This window comes from Anas acuta, chromosome 3 (assembly GCF_963932015.1).
Source record: "Anas acuta chromosome 3, bAnaAcu1.1, whole genome shotgun sequence".
In the NCBI taxonomy this organism is placed as follows: domain Eukaryota; kingdom Metazoa; phylum Chordata; class Aves; order Anseriformes; family Anatidae; genus Anas; species Anas acuta.
The window spans coordinates 979,953-1,000,217 of record NC_088981.1 but is presented as its reverse complement, the minus strand read 5'-3'; the positions used below and the strand labels follow the sequence as shown (position 1 = coordinate 1,000,217).

General features: G+C 37.4%; 1 protein-coding gene across 9 annotated transcripts in view; it reads left to right on the top strand.

Moving 5' to 3' along the window:
* The window catches only part of RALGAPA2 (Ral GTPase activating protein catalytic subunit alpha 2), a 142,198-nt gene that overhangs the window by 53,926 nt on the left and 68,007 nt on the right, over positions 1–20,265 (top strand). For all 9 annotated transcript variants that reach the window (XM_068675158.1, XM_068675154.1, XM_068675153.1 and 6 more), the window contains 12 exons: positions 1,021–1,214; positions 1,717–1,815; positions 2,075–2,230; positions 11,972–12,100; positions 13,235–13,363; positions 14,641–14,699; positions 15,327–15,435; positions 15,999–16,109; positions 16,453–16,521; positions 16,692–16,829; positions 17,372–17,555; positions 19,340–20,111. In XM_068675158.1, the coding sequence (XP_068531259.1) occupies positions 1,021–1,214; positions 1,717–1,815; positions 2,075–2,230; positions 11,972–12,100; positions 13,235–13,363; positions 14,641–14,699; positions 15,327–15,435; positions 15,999–16,109; positions 16,453–16,521; positions 16,692–16,829; positions 17,372–17,555; positions 19,340–20,111 (2,149 nt within the window). The remainder of the gene's footprint in view (positions 1–1,020; positions 1,215–1,716; positions 1,816–2,074; positions 2,231–11,971; positions 12,101–13,234; positions 13,364–14,640; positions 14,700–15,326; positions 15,436–15,998; positions 16,110–16,452; positions 16,522–16,691; positions 16,830–17,371; positions 17,556–19,339; positions 20,112–20,265) is intronic.

The window sequence follows — 20,265 nt, the reverse complement described above, 5'->3', positions numbered from 1 at the left end:
GAGTGGCAATATGCCTTCACTATTTTTCTGTGTCATTTTTTTCCCCTCTAATTTGTGAGTATGCTTACCCAGGAAGGCCAAAGTGTCCTTTTACAAATAAATCCACAGCTCTGGTCTTTATGCATGGTAGTAAACTTTCCAAACTTCACAATGAACATTTTAAGTTTTTGGTACTTCTGTCACAAAGCATTTTTAGGCATACTCTTTAGAAATAAAATAGTGCGACTCAGTGACAAATTATTTATCACAATTACGTATGTTCTATTTGTTGAGACCAAAACTTTCAGGTATCTCTACTCTAAAGTTCCTGTTTATATTAAAACATGAATCTTTGCTCTTTATCTTTTCTGGGTAAAAGTTGATGTGTCTTTTCCTTGTGTCGTAGGGAAATGCAATTCCCTAACCCAGAAGAGTTTTGCTTAGAGACTACTTTGTTGTGAAAGAGAAACCCTCTTCACAGCCCAAGGTCATCACATAGGAAAAATTAATCTCACTTGTTGATTTCATATATGTTTTATGTAATTGGCTTTTAGATATGCTTCACTGAATTGCTTTATATAATATTAAGCTTCATTCTCGAATTCCATAATATTCTTGTTATCTATGTAAAACCCCAAGATACAAACACTGTGGAATTGTAGGCTTTCATGATTTCTAGAAGAGAATGGTTTGATTTATTAAAAAAAAAAAAAAAAAAAAAAGGAAAAACGAAGAAACCATTATGCAGAGATTTTAGGTATAGACATAATTTTGTACAACTTGTAGAACTACTGTGATACTCTTGCAAAAGTGACTGATGTTTTTAAATTATTATCCATCCTAATGTTTTATGTTTTTCTGATGTTTGCTTGTAATTTCCAAGTCATTGTATTTGCTTAGTGTTTATATTCAGTGAGATCACATCAGAAATGTTCAGAATTACTATTCCTATTCTGTATTGATATTCCCACTTTTTTGATTCCATTTATATTGTACACTGCATTTGTAATTCAGTGAAATTGAGCATTTTAAAATTCACAGACAGCAGTGAATATCTTGCTGATGACTGCAGTATAATTGCTGGTGGAAGTCTCATCGGTTGGCATCCTGATTCTGCTGCTGTGCTATGGAGGAGGATCTTGGGAATTCTTGGAGATGTGAACAATATACAGTCACCTAAAATTCATGCAAAAGTTTTTGGGTATCTCTATGAGCTGTGGTATAAACTTGCAAAGGTATAGTATATCAAGCTTTCATATAATATTTTTTTTTCCTGTAAAAATGATACTTAAGTTTAGTTTAGGATTAGTATATGGAACACAAGCATGATATTTGGAGGATTCTGTCATAAGTTTTGTCAGATTTTGTTTGTTTTCTAGTAGCTATCCTGAGTAAAAAAATATTCCTGTTTAATCATGAGAATTTAGATTAGTTGATTTACATGGCATCATGAAACGGTAGCAAAGAAAACAGAGGTATAGAATAGAATATTGCAAACGTTGTGTTAAGTGTAAAAGCAGATGGTACAACCTAAAATGATAATATTTGGTTAGGCTATATAGTACTATAGAATGTGTTTTCCTGGAGGTGTTTGCTTAAAGAGGAACTGTTTGGGTAGCACAGGGTATAGTGCCTTGAGGTAAAATAAAATAAAATAGAAAAATAATAATATGAAATAAATAACATTAATAAAGTAAGCTATTGTGCTTATTAACTCTCATCCTTTAAAAACACCAGATAAGGGACAACCTTGCTATAAGTATGGATAATCAGTCAACTCCCTCTCCTCCTGTCTTAATTCCTCCTCTCAGAATATTTGCATCATGGTTATTCAAGGTAAGTTATTTCTAAAATTTCCACATTAGTGATTTTTTCTTTATAAATATTAAATTTATGAGTGTTCAGTTGCATAATTCATAATTGTCACAATCACTGCTTTCTAAGACAACAGATATATTCCAGAGGACATTTGGACTCAAGTCTATTTTAATAAATACAGTAGATTTGCTGTATGTAAAATCTGCTGAAAATAACAATTTTGTATTAACTGACTACTAGGAAAAATGTAATAAAACAAGGCTTTTGCTCTTTTTAGGCAACCACCCTGCCAAATGAATATAAGGAAGGAAAACTTCAGGCATACAGGCTGATCTGTGCTATGATGACTAGGCGTCAAGATGTTCTGCCGAATTCTGATTTCCTAGTTCATTTTTATTTTGTGATGCACCTTGGCTTAACAAGTGAAGACCAGGTAAAAGCCTTCTTTAAAAAAAAATACATTTTTTTTTTCCATATGCTGATGGAAATGTTTTTAGTTTCATTTTTGAAGAAGCAGAAAGAAATGATTGTATGAAATTATCCATGTATAGCCTAGTCCGTTCTTCTCTTTGATTATGTAGTCTGAACTTTCTCCATACTCTCCAGGTTATTTTACCACTCTGGACAGCTGTTATTGGCTAAACATTCTGTGTCTGTGAATAAATATGTGAATAAATGCCATTTCTGGGTTTATATGCCATGGTTTGGCCTAATCAATAATGTAGTCGGTGGGAGATGAGGAAAAAACTTCAGCTGTAAAAGGATTATTGGACCACAGAAGCAGCTAAATATGCATAAGAATTATAAGAAATACTGTCAGCAAAATAGACATTCTAAAACCATGCCTGTGTTTTTTATAGCTGTAACAGTGTGTTTTCATCCTTAAAAGAAATACTCTGATGTATACAATGGTGCGAGCTGCACTGCAGATGCCAGCAGAGGGCACATGGACCTCTTTATAAAATCTGTAGTGGTATTTGCTGCTTCAGGGAGTTACTTCTAGCACCTTTATCAAGCCAAAGGGAACAGTCTTGCACAGATTTGGTTATGCTAGTTGTTACCAATCTTTGCTACTCCTGTAATCCCCAAGAAGGCCTGTCCTTTTGCATAACTAGTGCTGGGTTAGTGGTGCATTTTTTTAAACGTTGTGAAGCTGTTTTTAGCTTTACCAGCATGCAACATGCTGCTCACACCTTGCACATGGGTGCCTTGCTGCTATCAGCAACTCAGTCCGTCTCTCTGTGCTGGCCTGCATAACCCTGCACTTGAAAACTTCACGTGTCCCTGTTTTGCAAAAATAAACAAAAGAAAACCATCTGTCGCGCATTCTCTGCAAGCTTTCCACCCGCTCCCAAATGCTTCTGTAGGTATGGAAGAAGAAAAACTATTAGTAGCAGAATATTCTTTGAACTATACTTCCTAAAAGCAAAACACTAATACTATGATACATGCAAAAACATCTTCCTGTGTTCTCACCTTCAAAAATTAAGGCATGCATTTACGATAACTTGTTTTTTTCTTTACACAGACTCACAGCATGCTCTCTTTTTAGGAAGAGAACTGACTAGGTCTCCTACAGATGGTTTGGGCCAGAGTTTTTCTGTTAATTGTCCTGGTGTGCTACTAGTGACACTGGAGAAAAATCCTGGAAAAGAGTTTCTTAAATAGAAACTTGGTGATTTTTAAAACCTGGTATTGATTCTTGATGAGCTGTATTTCTCACCATTCATTGTGGTTTGGTGTTAATAACAGCTCCACTGATTTTAAGCCTGTTGCTTTGTTGCACTTCATATTTCAGTCTATGTGCAAATTTGCAATGCAGACACTAAGATCAAGAAGTGAAGACTGGCTGATAAAGGCAGTACAGATCATTCCATGGTTTCCCAGATATTTTGCACACAAATGCTGCTCTTTTATTCTTCCTTGGCTCTCTTGGTTCTGCTTTTGTTGCCTCTTGGTGGCACACTTGACCGCAAGTTTTCTCTTGTGTTACTGTCCTTCCAGTTCTGCTTTCATTAGCTATGATACTGGATGATGTGAGATGTTCACTCATGGTGCTTTGGGGCTTCAATTCTCATGCAACATGTTGATGCAAAGCCAGTTCATTATACCTATTTCCGTATTTGCAGTTTGATTAGGATCACGTTGCTCAATGGGTGTTTAGAGTAGCTCAATATTTTGCATGCTGAAGGTAATGCCTGCAATAAATACAATTGCAGGAATGTATTGTTTGAGGCAGAATAACAGAATAACTGTTAATATGGGTCATGGATATACTTCTCAAGTATTTTGGTGGAGCCAGGGAGTTATTTATGCTAGATGCCATCTGGTACCCTAATGATTGAACACAGAGTCTTTCTTCCACAGGTAGATTGATGGCGCAGGCAAGGTATTTCACCAGCCTTTTACCTTGCCGCCAAAAGATTAAACTACCCAGGTGTGGGGGAAATCTGATCTGTTTTGCGTGAAGGGGCTGGAAATTGGAGATCTTGTAGTGGAAAGAAAGAGCAATCTGCTTTGTGATTTTTTTTTTTCCTAAGCATAAGCATATATTTCTCACTTTTATGGAACATTAACAGAAGAAAGGAGAAGGGGATTTTCTCATGGGGGAATTTTCATTCTATGTATGTGACTAGTACAATTTTAAAAATTAATGGAGAGAAGCAACACAAAGGTAGACCAGCTCCAGGAAATCACATTGGTTGTTTTAGATGAGCCTTTTATATGGCTACATAATTTAGTAAAGTTATGGTCAGAAACCTTATAATCTGAATATGATTATCAGTATTTTAGCATCAGAAATATTTCTTTTTGAAATGTACTTCTCTTAGAAGAAAGAAAAAAAAGTCCACAAATCTTGTATTACATGAGCAAAGTGCAGTTATACAATTAATTTTAATGAAAGCCGGACTTCAATATAAAGATAAATACCTTACCAAAGACACTAATTGGACTTTCTGAGCAGATAGTAGTTGTATTTATTTCAGTAGATACATGTCCAGATACACGTAGCTATCTGGATAGGTGAAAAAGGGTTTTCCTAGACTTGGGAGAACGCAGCCCTCCTGCTCTAATGTATGCACTGTTTCCATTACCTGTTACTCTAAATTGCTCAATTGTGTTTCGCTCCTCTCTTGAGGGTATGAGTATACAAAATTACTGCTGCATTGTGTAGGTTTTGGTAATGGTAAAAAACAAAATAATACATTTATTAATACAGTCATGCAAAGTGCAACCTAGTTTTGAAGACTTGTCCCCTGGAGCATATAAAAGAGCAATGTAAAGGTGTATTTTATAAAAAGCTCCCATGATACTTTGAGTTCAAGATTTAGCAATTAGTTCAGCAGATGAGAAAGGAGACAGTGTTGTAGCTAAGCCATGTCTAATTTATCCATGTCTGAGTGTCAAACAACAAACATCTCCACTTGAAGAAGTGTACAATTCTCCGCAACAATTGCATCACCTTTTCAGGTGGGAGAAGTAAGTCACAGCCTGGCGCCACAACTACTTCCAGTGTGCCAAGTGCTCTGAACCCAGGGCACAGGTGACTGTGCAACAACAATTCTGCTCCTGTACCACTCGAGCCAGTGGGCATTTCTCTGATGCTCTAGTGAGTTCAGATTTTCCCATTGCTTTTTATCAACAAAGTTCACTCAGGTTCTCCACCTCCCCTCCCTCACCAGTACAGAGGAAGGTGAATTAGAGCATGGTTTCATTTTTTATACACTATCTTCACCTGGTAGCGAAAGCAATGTTTCCACTTGCATCCAGAGCTTGACTGAGAATCCTGAGAAGACAATGTATCAGGAATCACTCAGATGGGACGCAGGAGGTACTGCTTGCATTAACTTCAGTTCTTTTGCCCTTTAAATCACTGAGGTCTGTCAGCCTTCAAATGCCTTCAGGGTCTTTCTAGTCCATCACACCTGTGCAGGACAGACTTTTTCTATCCAGTATTTCTTCTGGTATCAACTCAGCCAGGCAGCAATGGTTACAGGAATGCCCAGCAACATCCATTTCTTTACTGTATCATTCAGTCTGCAGCTTCATGAAAGCCATCCTGGTGTCACCTGCATTTGCTCCAGCTCCTGGTTTAGACTATGGAGAATCATGGCATGTTCTTGGGAAGAGATTTTTAGAGGATTCCACAGGAGAGCCTGTTGCAGCTTGGGTGGGCATAACTGTGTGAGTTTAAGGGTTGAAAAGCCCCCACTTGCAGCAATCGTAAGAATTCATATTTTTTGATTTGGATGATACATACAGCTTTTAAAATTCAACTGAATTCTAATATTGCAATGTACAAATGTCTAGGTGTAGAAAAGAAATGTATTTTTTCTTATTTCTACTGGCTGCTTACTGTAGCAGTAATTTTTGCATCATGAACTTGAAGTATGTAAGCTTTTTCTTTTATAGCTTCCCTATTTTTTCTGGTAAAAAAAAAAACACCCTAAAACTCTATTCCAAAATTCTACTAATGCTACTCAGCCCCCTTTTCAGAAAAACAACTATTGAGATAATTCTAATTCCTACAACTTTTGGTATTCTTTTCTGTAGAAGAAGAGGCAGCTTTTCAAAATGTTGCAAGTTTTGGAACTGCCAGCTCTTTCGTGTCATTTTTGGGGAGAGTCTCACCCTGCTACCAGGGCTTTGGCATCAGTTAACACACTTGCCGTAAGCTATTGACAACATATGCCACTGCATTTTTGGCCTGTAGTGTTAGAGATTGTTATCTGAAAAGTGAGCTGACAGGATAGTTATATTCCTGGCTTTTGAAGAGAGTTTCAACAATTCGGTTCAGTAAATCTGCAATTACACTGGCTTGCCAGCATATTTTTGGAGCAGGTTACTTCATAAAGAAATAGTAAGGAACATAATAAAAAATACGTACTTAAGAGATTCTCTGAAAAGGACAGCTAAAGACTGCACTAAGGGCTTTTTGTTGTTTAATGATATTAAATGCAGTACTAACTTTAAATATGGGGGAGAAAAGCCCAGATCCAAATGAGTTGACAGATGTCCCTGGTGATTGAATTTCAGCACACAGAGACCTGGCTTCTTTTGCTATGCAGAACAGCATAAGCCCACAGCATGCAGTGCAGCTGAAGATGGAGAAGTTAACAGCCCCGTTTTTAGCTTGGTCCTTTTAGTGGTATAAGAAAGGAGCTAGATTTAATAATTTACCAGTAGTTATAATGATATATTAATATATGTTGTGCTTGTCTATAAGCCCCTTAATTTGTTTAAAATAAACTGTTGCTTACTGTGGAAAGAAAACTTTGTCAGTTACAAAGTAAGCTCATGTAGAAATGCAGAGTATGGCAAGATTGAGGTTTTGTGTGTGATTGCTGATTTAAAATATGGAACATTTTGTAATAGAGTTGCTTGTAAGCTTTTATATCTTTCTGTTAAATTCTTACTCTGCAACAAGAAGCAGTGTTCAACTCATGGCTGCGAGATGACTGGTGCTGTGCACTGGGATGTGTGGTAGCTGTGTGGGGCATTGTCTTCCAAAGGCACTGTAGATGGGAGCTTCCCTCATGTATGCGGTGGGATAAGTACTTCTTGCCTAGATTTCTGTCTGATAGTGTTTCACATGAGGACTCTTAGTTATACAACATCTCAGAAATCATAGCACATATTTACATTTCTCTCCAGACTGCCATTAAAAAAAATATCATAATGTAGTCTTTAGATAATAAGGCTTAGAGTCACATATTTTAGTTTGCTGTGACCTTCCAGTAGCTACCTCAATTTTCTCCTTCTGTAGTCTCCCCCACATCTGCCTTTCTGTAGAACATTTACCTGCTCTGTACTGGGTGAGCAGTTCTCTCAGAAGATGCTGCATGCCCTTCTGCTCACCCACACCAGGAGGATACACTGGCAGTGCTGGAGAAAAACAGCTGCTAGGATTGACTGGAAGAAAGGCAGAACCAGGTAATGCCAACTGTAGGAGCTGTGTGTTCTTCTAACAAATGCCTGCTCATCATCCCATCCCTAAGCTACCTTCCCCATGAGGGGGTCACCCCAGCACTGCAGCTGGGTTGGCACCATGTGCTGGCATCTCACTGCCAGACTCCCTGGTGGTCCTGCCACAGGTGTTTGGGAGAAGTCTGTCTGCCAACACAAAGCTGTCTCAGCATTTCAGGCAGTAGGCAATAGAGATATCAAACATACTTTAAAACGGGACAAACTTCTGTTCACTTAAGATGTTTGTCTGATCTCTGGTAATAAGGCATCTGGGCACTTCTCCATACGAGCACAAAGGTTGTTTTTATGTTCCAAATGCACCTTTAAAAGAGCCTTCTAATGTAGTTTGGGGGCAAGGAACAGTTACCAGCAGGTAATTTATGCGATAATCTGTCTGTCATCTGTTTTCCAAATCCAATATATTACATGTATTCTGGTTTTTAGTCTCTCTCTCTGTTGCATCTAATCACAAGATACTTCAGCAAAGATAATTTTTTTGAAGGTTAGGTTTAAATGACAGATTGAAATAGATTTTCTGACAAGCAGTCCTGTGCTTTCTGAGTGTGTCAAAATTCTTCATAAACTTTTATCGGAACTTAATTTTTGACAAGTTAACTCATACCTAAAATGTAATGCCAGCTGGGAATAAGAAAATGGACTCAGTCGTTACTTTAAAATAAAAAAAAGGAAAATGAAGGATTTACCACTTACGTCCTGTTTAAATTAATAATCTTCTCTGTGCTGTAGATTTCAGCCCCAAATGAGGTATGTCTCTGGGAAGAACAGAGTGAACTTTAAGTAAAAAATCCATGTTGTTCCTGTTGAGGGACAATTGGAAACGTGAGGAAGGCAGATGGCAGGCTATTTTGTTACACCTGTAATCTGCAAAACCTTGAACAAAAATTAGGTGAAGAATATTTTTGTAATCAACCTTTCAGTGAACTTGAATTTTTTTTCCACTTACGCACTGGATGTTTATGACCATATTATTTGGATTACTAGATTACCCTATACAGAAATATTATGCCTTTTATAGGGTTAATCCATTTGAAACAGATGTGTGTGTGTTTGCCCCCTTCTCTCCCCTCCTCCCCATTTTTAACACTACAGAGCATCATTTTGAATTGAAATAGTCCATAATGGTCCTTTTTTTTCACATTTCTTTAACAACATGAACACTAAATTATAGCTGTGCAATTATGTAAACAATTGAAATGCTTCCAGAATGAATACTTCCTTTTAAATTTTCATTCTGTGTAATTGCTGAAAGGTTCGGAGCCATAATAAACCAAAATTATTTTACACATTTATCATTCTAAAGGTCAATTATGAAAGAAGTAAAGAAACAACACTGTACAGAATGAGTAAACCAATTTCTATTGCCATCACCATATGTTTTTCTTATTGCTTGTGTTTTTCCAGTTACTGTGTACATAGCATTCAATTAAAGTGATTCATTTACTAAGCTGTAAGCTGCTGAACACAGTTTACATTTATAGAACAGTGCTTTAGAGGGAAGGAAACAACTTGCCTCTGTTTGAATTACCTGATTTTTGCAATATCACTGATAGGACGTATGTTCTCACTGGGCCACTTTCTCATAAACCTGAATCTTTTGATAAGTTTGCAGTGCTACTGAATTAATACGTGAAGTCATGGTTTTATTGTTAGCTGCGTTGTGCGTGAAAGTGTGCTCTCTGGGAAACAGTAGAAAAATTGTCAAATTTTACCTGCAAACGCCTTCCTGGGGTGTGGTTTCTTTCCAATCTGTTCCGTTTGCAATAAGCTCTAGTAGAGCAAGATGATGTTCAGGATGTATTCTGCCCTGTACTAATTTAAATGAAGTCACTAAAACTGTCACAAACTAATACTGAATGAAGTGCCTGAGGTGAAAAATGGCACTGGAAACTAATGGAGAACTAGGCTGTTTGTGCACAGTGCTAACTTTTATTGGTTCTGAGTCTGTTGTATCATCGCAGCATATGATCTGTGCCAGCAGGTCTGTATTTCTACGTAACAAAAAAGAAGAGCTGAGGATTGTTTCATTAGCTTTCCAAAAAGAAACTTTCCAAAGGTTTTTGCCTTCTAACTATGAAAAATATATTTTTTTAGTGGTTATACATCTCATAAACAGCAAATAGATCCATGCAACGGAACTCCAGCAGCTTTCTGTAGTGAATGTGTTGTCACAGCATATGTGAAAATTGCATTATTTATGCTGTGCTGTAAGCTCATAGGTATTAAGGTGTTAAAACAACAGTTCTACAATTACATTTTTTTATCCTAATTTTCTAAGAGTTCTGTTCAATGACCATGGCTAAGAGCTGATGATGCAAGGCGATCGTTACAGTGGTATTTAACAGATGGGATTGATGGAGCAAGGACAGGAGTTAACACAGTTGTTTGTAGCAGGTCTTTGTACTTCCTATGTTCTGTTACCTTTTAAGCCAGGTTAGCACAGGCTCTTTTATTGTGGCATATGTCAACAGAAGTGTACTCCCATCTGTTGCTCTATGGTTTGATGCCCAATTATTCAGAGACCAAACACATCTCAGTACCTGGCTCCATTCGTAATTACAGGTGCGTTGTGCTGCGAGGAGTGAGGTGCGTTAATCAGCCCCTTAATTATGAAAAGGTGGGTCTTTTGTTCTGCTTGGAGCGTGAGTTTACCACCCACTTTATGAGCTGCTGCATCCATCTGTTCTTTCTTTTTGAATGTTTGCATTGACTGATATTGACTTTAAAATGTATCAAAGGAAGTGATTAAAACTAGTTTAAACATTAACTCGAGTGGCATTCTAGCTTATTCAGGAAAGTGGAAGCATTATCTGGTACTATGTTAAAAACGAATATTTATCTGGTAATATTTTAAATATATAACACTGTTATTTTGTAGGATGTTACTGCTGTAAATACTTCAGGAGAATAATAAATAGGTTTTGCCCAGGTGTTGAGCAGTGCATTGAGAAAATACCAGTGTGGCTAAAGCATATCTTCAAACAGAGAAAAATCAGCTTAACTTCTCTAGCTTCTGATGTAGAAAGTGAGCATAAAGACGTATTTTCAGACTAAAATTTACATTCAAACCATCTTTCACACATCATAAAAGCAGTAAGGGTGGACACTGACAATTGTTTTCCTTCATAATTTTTTTTTGAAATTTTATTGAGAAGAAAAATAATTTTCTACTCAATACAGAAATAACTGTAGCATGTTCTTCTGCAAATGTAATGCTCTAGGTAAGGATAATTTAGCTTTTGAGCCTAATTATAAGCCTTCTGAAATGTCCTAGAAAGAAAGTCTTAAATGCAGGAACTTTTCTCAGATTTGAAGAGACTGTGAAGAATTGAAACATGAGGAAGGATTAAATTCGAAATACTTATCTCAAATATGGTCTGTGTCATGGGGTAATTATGAGAGCAAAGCTATTGCTGGTGGTCTAGTATTACAAGTACAGTGCAACCTCTTAAAAAATAGTAAGAAAACTTTCTTTAAAAGTTCAGCAAAAAGTCTTTAATCTTTTTTTCCCCCCAAGGCTTATCTGTACTTGCAATTAAATTATTTAGAATAGCAAATAGTAGCAATCTAGTTACTGTAGGTTTATCTTTGTTACTGTGCTGAGTGCAATCACTTCTTGCATTTGACATCACTGCTTCTCAACCAGCCCAGTGTAGTTGAAATGTATGTGCTAGAGCAGCCTAACAGGTGTAAGCTACCTGCTGTCAGGTAGTGCTTCAAGCTCCTTTGGGTGAAAGGCGACAGTAAGTTGTGCCATTTCATTATTGTTATGGCTACAGAATTCGGAGTAATACTGTTTTAGGAGGTACCTCATTTGGGATGGTGTAAAACTTCATCTTAAATTGATTAACAGTTTGGATGTCTTGCTTTATCCAAAGTCTTGTTTCACAAGCAAACAGTTATTTTACACGTAGACATGAAGAGACATGGGTGTTTGTCTTTTTCATAGGAATTTAAGAGTGCAAATGTCACTGAAATACAAAATGCCGTTTTCTTACTAAATGTACATGCAAAAGAAAGCCGCAGTTGTTATGCAACAAGGCGTGTGGCTCTGGGAAACATCACTTCGATGAGTGGGGAACTGGTGAATTACAAAGTTAAATCCTCTTAAACTCTCCTGTTGTTTTGGTGGTGTTTTTTTTTTTTTTCATCTTTTTACTCAAACAGGTAACTTATCTTCATTTTACAGGATATCTTGAACACTGTCATAAAGCACTGCCCACCTTGGTTTTTCTTCTTGGGCCTACCTGGCTTTACGATGCTGATAGGAGACTTCATTACAGCAGCAGCCAGAGTGCTGAGTGCAGACATGCTGGAGGTGAGTATGGCAATGCCCTGTGCCCGGCCCGTGGGAGCCCACTTGCTAACAAGCTTGGGATGTCTCCACTCTTAACAGGTGCAGGCTTATTAGTGCAAGGTGAAATGGGGCTCTTGGGGAGCAGATACCATGGCAGCTGATGTGTGAAACTGGGGGATAAGGTGATATACTAGCATTGCTGAGGTGTTTCATCAAAAGGCCATAGTGTGAGAAATCATATCCTCACCAATGCTGCCATGTGTTTGTGTGCTACAAGCAGGACTTGGGTCTTAGAATCTTGTTAGCATTTTTCGCTGAGATGATTTCACTGATTGAGATATGGAACTTGTTTCATAATGCAGAATGTTTTACGAAGTATCAACACGAACAGAAATGGGATTCTAAACCATGAAATTAGTGAAGTAAAATAAACCAGCAAATTAATGGTGGATGCCAAAATAAGGGTAACGACATGACAGCCCTGGAAAAAAAAACAGGAAAGCATTGGAACCGCAATTTAGGGGAGACCTTTTGATCCATTCTGGCCACATGTTTTTACTGCTGCTTATGATGTCTGTGCTTCTGAGCAGACGGTGGTGCACGGGGACACAGATCTCCCAGCTTGCAGCAGAAACAAAACAGTGAGTCTGGTTCCATTGTCCCTCAGCGCTTAGAAATTAATTTTCTGGCATCTCTGAAAAAGCTGATCAGCCTGATTTCTGATAAATCTTAAAATGCGAATAAGAAGTGAAAGCTTGACTTTCCATGGAAAGAGTTCTAAAAAAAAAACAAACGCAAAACACCTTTCTTTTCTCCTATAAGCATAAAACAGTGTGCAATGTATTTTCAGTGTTACAAAAAAAAGCATGAGTAGTGCCAGATCCACACTGATGGAGGAGTTCTGCACCAGAAAAAAGAAAAACACAGCAGCAAAAAGCACAGACAAAGAAACATTTGCTAGTCACTGCTTTAGTGCTCATTTTGCAGTAGTTCTAAAGGAAAAGCTACTCAGGACATGTTCCTCAGGACACTTTCTGCACTGTATATTGAATACAGCACTTTTAGTATTTGCAGTAATATACACTAGCCTCACAGCTTATGTTATTTTCATAACTTGATGAAGAAAATATTTTTGTTTACTTTTCCTTTCATTAGGCTCCCCGTTCAGAAGCTCATACCATCCTTGGTTCTCTTGTTTGCTTTCCAAATATCTACCAAGAAATCCCACTCTTGCGGCCCATTTCAGAAGCTGGTGAGATCATCGCGGGAAGTGCAGATGTAAAGGTAAAGCCACATTTAATTAGTAAGTCTAACATATCTTTATTATTTAATCACTTATTTTTTACTGTACACTTTTTGTTTAAATAATAAATCCCTCCTTCTCATCAAAATCCCACAACTGTGCATGTTATATGTACTTACTTGATAAGCATTGCTTTTCCTAACATGCACCATAAAATTAGCAAAGCTTAGATAGTACAAATTACATTTTATTTTCAAGGAGAGTGAACTGGCTATGATCAAATGCTATGTTTTCCAGCCAGATGCCTGTCACATCAATTCATTAAACAGTGGACGTGGTATTATTTAAAGTGCCCATTCATTGCATCTATGTATATTAGGTTGTTCTCTAAGAGATGTGGGGTGTGCATGAGGGGAGACAGTTTCTGCCTTACTGGTATTACAGTAAAATGCTAAGTTGATTCCACTCTTACACAGAACCATTAGATTAACATGAATGGTCTTTCCCAAGGCATTAACTTCAGTGAAATACCCTGCAATATTAATTATTTTGCTCAGCGGAAAACTTCGTAATTTAATGACCTTAAAAAATAATATTGAAAGGAAAAATCACACATGCACACCCTCCCACAAAGACCCCAACAAACGCGACCTAGAGCATCACTAGCTGGTGAAACCTGCTCAGATGGTTGCCCTTGTACAAACCTCTATTGCTCCTTGATAAACTTGAGACACCATGCTGATCCACTGTGGAAAATTAGCTAAAACTGGGGAGGAATCTCTGAATTCCTTGTGTGGCTTTAGAATGTAAAAATGGACAGAATGCAAAGCATTCTTCCAGTGCTTCCATTCTGGATTTCTTCATCACACCCCAGAGTCTCATCAGATGAGTGTTAAAGCAGGCTAGATTTTAAAAAGTCTTTTTTTCTGTATCAAAAAAGGTGTTGATTTTTTTTGGTCAAAATCTAACTTGCTGAAAGTTTGTACACCATAGTTTGTATTATCAAGTGCTGAACACTCATAGTAAACACCTTCCAACTCTGAAAATGAATTGATTTCCACGTTGCTGCCTGTACATGATTTTGGATTGATTGGTTTTATCTGCAAGGGTCTGTATACTTGAAGTGTAATCAGTAAGCAATCTTCTTTTGATGAAATAAAATTGTGGTAAGAATAGTAAACAAAATGTAGTTAAAGTCCTTTAAGAATAGACTAAGATTTAAAACTCGTTTCATTTACAACTATGTCAAAATTAAACAACTTCAAGTAAAGTGCATGTATGAAAAGGACACTTACTCTGATTTATTTTATCATTTTAGTGTTACCTCATAAATATTTTATTGAAGAATGCTACAGAGGAGCCAAGTGAAGCTGCAAGGTAAAATATTGAATGAAGTTAAAAATGGGAAAATTGGAAAAACTTTCTCCCTACATGTTTTTCTGTTTGTACAGCTGATTTGTTACTCCTGCCTTATTTTTTGACCCTGTTGAGTTGAGTTCTTTACTGTGGCATTGTGATGAGGTCTGCTCTGTGCTGTGAAGATGTAGACCTACTGTGTGAGGGAGAAGAGAGCACATCCTTCATTTATTGCTTTTTTTCTCCCTGTTTGCTTTTTGTTTTTACAGGGCCTGCTTATATTTTCTTTGATTTCAAGGAATATTCCTGGTTTCCAAGGATGGTATATGCTGTGGTTAAATGCCTAGAACTTACAAAATTCTGCTCTGTTTGAATTTACTTAAAAGTAAATTTGGAAAAAATCACATCTTTGCAGTGCTGATTTATTTCTAACTGGTTTCTTTCTAATTTTTTTATTTGACTGATGAAAAGTCACTGTTCCTTTGAGATTTTTTATTAATAGCTGTCTAGTGTTACTGTACAGTGATAGCTGCTGTCTGGTGGAGGAGTGGTTACCTTCCAAAGTGCAAATTTGGAAAGAATGAAGTGTAGATGAAGACAAGATACTTTTAAAACTTCTGACTTCTTTTTTTTTTCCCTTTAAAAAAGATGCATAGCCATTTGTGGCCTTGGAGTTTGGATATGTGAAGAACTAATGCAGTGTACAAATCACCCCCAAGTGAAGGAAGCAATCAATGTCATAGGTGTGACACTAAAGGTAGTACTGAGGTGGTCTCTGTAATTGATAGACATTTTATTTTTTGAAACAGTTGCTGGTTATATGGAGTGCAGTGTGCTGGTTTTTCTTTTCATTGCTTAAACCACTGACAAGAAGTTGTTTGGGGGTCTTTCCATAGTATTAGTGATATGACATTGGTCATCTTCTAAAAGATACCTTCTGGTTCTGAACCTTTACATGTAATTAGTAACTCATTATCTCTAGTGAGCGTGGTTCAGATCCTTATGGCTCCTATGAAGTTGCCAAGGAGTATATGCATAGTTCTTCAGTGGGGCCAAGGTGACATCCTATATAAAAGTGCAAAATATTTGCAAACGTAGGATGTGATTATGCACCTAAAGACCCCTACCACAGCGGACCAAGCTAGGATTATGTCAATAATGTTGTCTGATGTTTCCTAATGCTGACTGTGTGATTTTGTGGCATTAACATTTTGAATTGTTTTTATAGATGTAAAATGATTTAAGAAGTAGAAAAACTAATTGTACTGTATGATAGCTAAATATTTTATTTGTTTTTAATTACCTTTTTTTCTCTTACAGTTTTCTAATAAATTGGTAGCTCAGGTAGCCTGTGATGTTCTTCAACTGCTAGTGTCTTACTGGCAAAAGCTGCAGAAGTATGAATCCTCTCTGTCCAGAAAAATTACTGAAGTATGTCAGTTTCTTTAAACCATTTTTATGGAAATTGTGCGCGAAGTTCCCCTAATTCCTTACTTAAACTGCTGGAACCATAGCTTTCTGTTAATGCTTTCTTCTGCAAGTATTGTTAGGTTTGCTGTAATCCTAGGAGCAGTGTGCATTTCTCATTTGTAGTCATGTATTTTTAAAATGTTCAGTGAAACTTTGTTTCACTTGGACATTTATTTACAAAAGCAGTTAGATGCTCTTAAGAGAATTTAACCTTTTTCACGCCCTGTTCAAGTGAAGTTAGTTCTCTGTCTTTGTAATGAAAGAAGATAAATGTCTTCCTGGAATTCTGTTTCTTTTAACATAGATCCTCTTGGCCACTATTGCATTTCTTCTGCCAAGCGCGGAGTACTCCTCTGTGGAAGCAGATAAAAAGGTTTGTTGCTGAAGTGAGCAGTGTCTGTCTTTCTTTGTGCTGTTTGAACTACTCATTAAATGAAGTGGCTTTGAACCAAAGTCTTATTTTAAACTTCTAAAAATGTACCTCTAAGTTTGTGTGAGCTTGATAGATAATACCTAAATACTGTGTTACATGTTTCTGTTTAGTTTATAGTTTCACTGCTACTTTGCTTGTTGGATTGGTGCATGGCATTACCCATGAAAGTGCTTCTGGAGCCAGTGTCTGCTGGTGTCCTTGAAGATCAACATGCATCCAAAGCTCCTTTACTGGACTATATTTATAGAGTGAGTATGAGGAATGCACATGATTTATTATATCTAGATGTTTAAAGATGCCTTTTACAGATCCTGTTAGTCACAGAAGCATTTTTTATCAAGTTGTAGAGAAGCACAAAGTGTGAGCAGAGTCATACAGGGGAGACGTGAAGAATTTAAAATATTAAGAGGATAAGATCAATGTGAAGGATCTTGAAAAGGAAGAAAAGCAGTTTGTTTGAGGTAGACGTGCAACATAGAGGGCAGTGAAAAGAGAAAGGCAAAATACTCAAAACAATGAGCCAGGGAAAATAATCTTGGCAGAAATATTTGAATTATGTGGAGTGGTGTGTTAAAATACAAAATAAGTCCTTAAGTGAGCTGTTAAAGTACAGAATAGGTCATGAAAAAGAGAGTTATTTTAAAAACACTGAATTTAGACAGAGCTTTTTTTTTGTAGCAGGGGCTGGCTTTCACAATGTAAAATCATGGTGGGTCACTCCTTGCTGTTTAAGTGGGTACTTTGGCATATATTTCATTGCTCCTTCAGTGTTGTGCTTGTCTGCTCACAGGTTTTGCACTGCTGTGTGAATGGCTCCAGTACGTATACTCAGCAAAGCCATTACCTTCTGAGTCTTGCGGATCTCTCGTCTAGTGACTATGACCCTTTCTTGCCACTGGGAAATGTCACAAGCTCTGAGCCAGCCCAGTGCCACTCTGTCACAGATTTGGGCAACCTGCTTACTGTTGCTGAGGGTAAGAGAATTTACAGTGATGAGGACCAGCATGTCTACATGCAGCAGCTAGGAAACAAAAGTTTCCAGGTTACATCTCTCCCTTGCAAATGTGCTTATCTTACTGCATGCAGCAATTACTCCTTGAAGTTTTTAATTAATTAATTTATTTTATGAACTGCTGTTGCCTCTGTAAGAGAATCTGTTGCTGACGATGCTCTTTAGCACTGTCACAGGAGAAAGAAAATTACATTGTGGTGCCATACAGTGCAAAAGTTCTGCAGGTATCGAGTAGACTGAGAATCTGTTTTTGCCTTCGGTATGACTTAAAATTTGGTATAGAGAATTTCAACAACTAAGATCAAGCTTCTTTCAGAAGCATGCAGCTGCCTTTTTGAATTTTTCAGTAGAAATGAATCCATTGTCACAGATGATTTACCTATTCTGAGTGGTTTTGGAAGGACGTGTGATTTGAACCAAATTATGAATCTGCATAAATAAGCTGTTCCTGCTGATTCACAATTCTACCTGTGTCAAAAGTGAAAAGATTACTTGGATCTAGCTGCATCATGTTACAGACTACATGAAATCACCTTGGGCATGAATCCAAGCATATGAAGTAATTTATATTTGAGTGTTCTATCTTAAAGACCACTTTTATTTCAAACACTTGTTAAAAACTTTAAAAACAATGGATCACATATATTATAAATAATATATTAATATGCATTAGTATATTTTTGCAGAAGAGTCAAAGTAAAGATGCAATATTAAGTAGTGTGAGCTACTGTTGGGTTTGCAATGATGCTTTAAAATAGTATTTTCAGATTTTATTACTGTACTGTTTTTGAGTTCTACAGCTTGTTTTCCTGTGTTTTTTTTTTGTTTGTTTGTTTGTTTTTTTGTATATATGTTTTCAGTTTAAAAAAACAACAAAAAAAGAACTAGAAACCTATTTTACACAGATTTCTTGCTGATTAGGGACATATTGTGAACAGCAGAAAGAAAAAGTTATGTGTCAGGTACATTTGCCATTTTAGGTAGAACAAGGTGTTTCTCATCTCGGGTGTGTTAGTGCTCTACAAATGCTTCGGTTTAATTGTTTCTGAAAAAAAAGATTAAAACTGGAGCAGGGAATTCAGGTAAAGAATAAAGAGACTTTTTAAGAGGGGAGGCTGAAGAATTTTGGCTTTTGAGGTCTAGCAAAATGAAGGCTGAAAAGGGATATGCATGCTGTCTGAAAGTGTATTTGAAACTATAAATGCCAAGGAAAGAGGAAAACTATATAAGCTAACCAAAAATGGATTTAAGCTGAATATGAACAAAATTAGACTGGCGATGAGAAAGTTCTGGCTATAAGAGAGAGAGAATTCTGGAATAACATTCCAGTAGGAGAACTGGAGGCACAACATAACTCTAGAGCACCACTGGTTCATGAGATAACTGTTATGTACTTGCCTGCGATGTGAGAGGGGCTTGTGGATCCAGAAAATCGCCTCTCACCTGATCTAATGAACTTTTCCATGATGCTGTTCTCAAATGACTCCTAAAGCTGGAGAAGCACTGTTTTCCAGTTGCATCTCTGGTTTGAGTTTGCATAGAATTGCAAAAAACATGCAAAGAAATAGCGTAGAACATGTGGTGCATAGAATTTCTTGTGCAGTGGTTGTAAATGATTTACTGAAAATGAATGATTTGGAGGACAACTAAGGCAAGCTTCAAAATGTTTCAGAAAATTGCAGATGCTCTTTTTAATTACCTCTTCCTGCTCTTACTGATCTGTAATCTCTTTATTGATTGTTTTAGAAAAAAGAAGAAGGAACTTAGAATTAATACCTTTAACGGCACGGATGGTTATGACTCATCTGGTGAACCACTTGAGCCACTACCCACTCAGCGGAGGTCCTGCCATCCTCCACAGTCTCCTTAGTGAGAATCATGACAACTCCTATGTGGAATCTTCTGAGCTGTCATCAGAAGTTTTCCGGAGCCCCAACTTGCAGCTCTTTGTGTTTAATGACAGTACTCTTATATCATACCTCCAGATCCCTGCAGAAAAGAAGAAGGACACTGAGCCAGCAGTAGCCCCCTCAGATGTGAGGGTAATTGTCAGAGATATCTCAGGGAAGTACTCTTGGGATGGCAGAGTATTATATGGACCTTTGGAGGGCTGCCTTCCACGGCAGAGTACTCCGAGCTCATTTGTGATTTCAGGCAACCCTGAGCACCAGTTCAGTTCCCATAAAGACATTTCTCAGGTGGAAGAAGGAGAAGATGCTCTTGACAAGTTGCTGGAGAAGATTGGTAACACTAGTCCTGAATGCCTTTTACATCCCCAGCGGAAGCTGAATGAGCCATCGCCACCACCCTTTGGTATGAGCTACGAACAAGAGAATGCAATCACCGAAGCCCTGATGAGGCAGAGCGCCCAGGAAAAAGACTATATTTTTAAATGCAGCTCAGACTTCAGTATGAAGGTGGCCCGTCAAGAAGAACCGTGTCCTGCTGAACCTCAAGCATCCTTTTATTTCTGTCGGCTGTTGCTAAATGATTTGGGAATGAACTCCTGGGATAGAAGGTAGGAACAGAGGGTTCAGAACATGTTTACAGTACTCTTGCTGCTTCTGACCTTGAAAAGAAATCGAGATCCACCTACTGTCCCTTCCCTGCTCTAGCACTGCTCTTTTGACTTACAGTCATCCAAACAAGTCTGGTCAGTTTGAAATTATCTG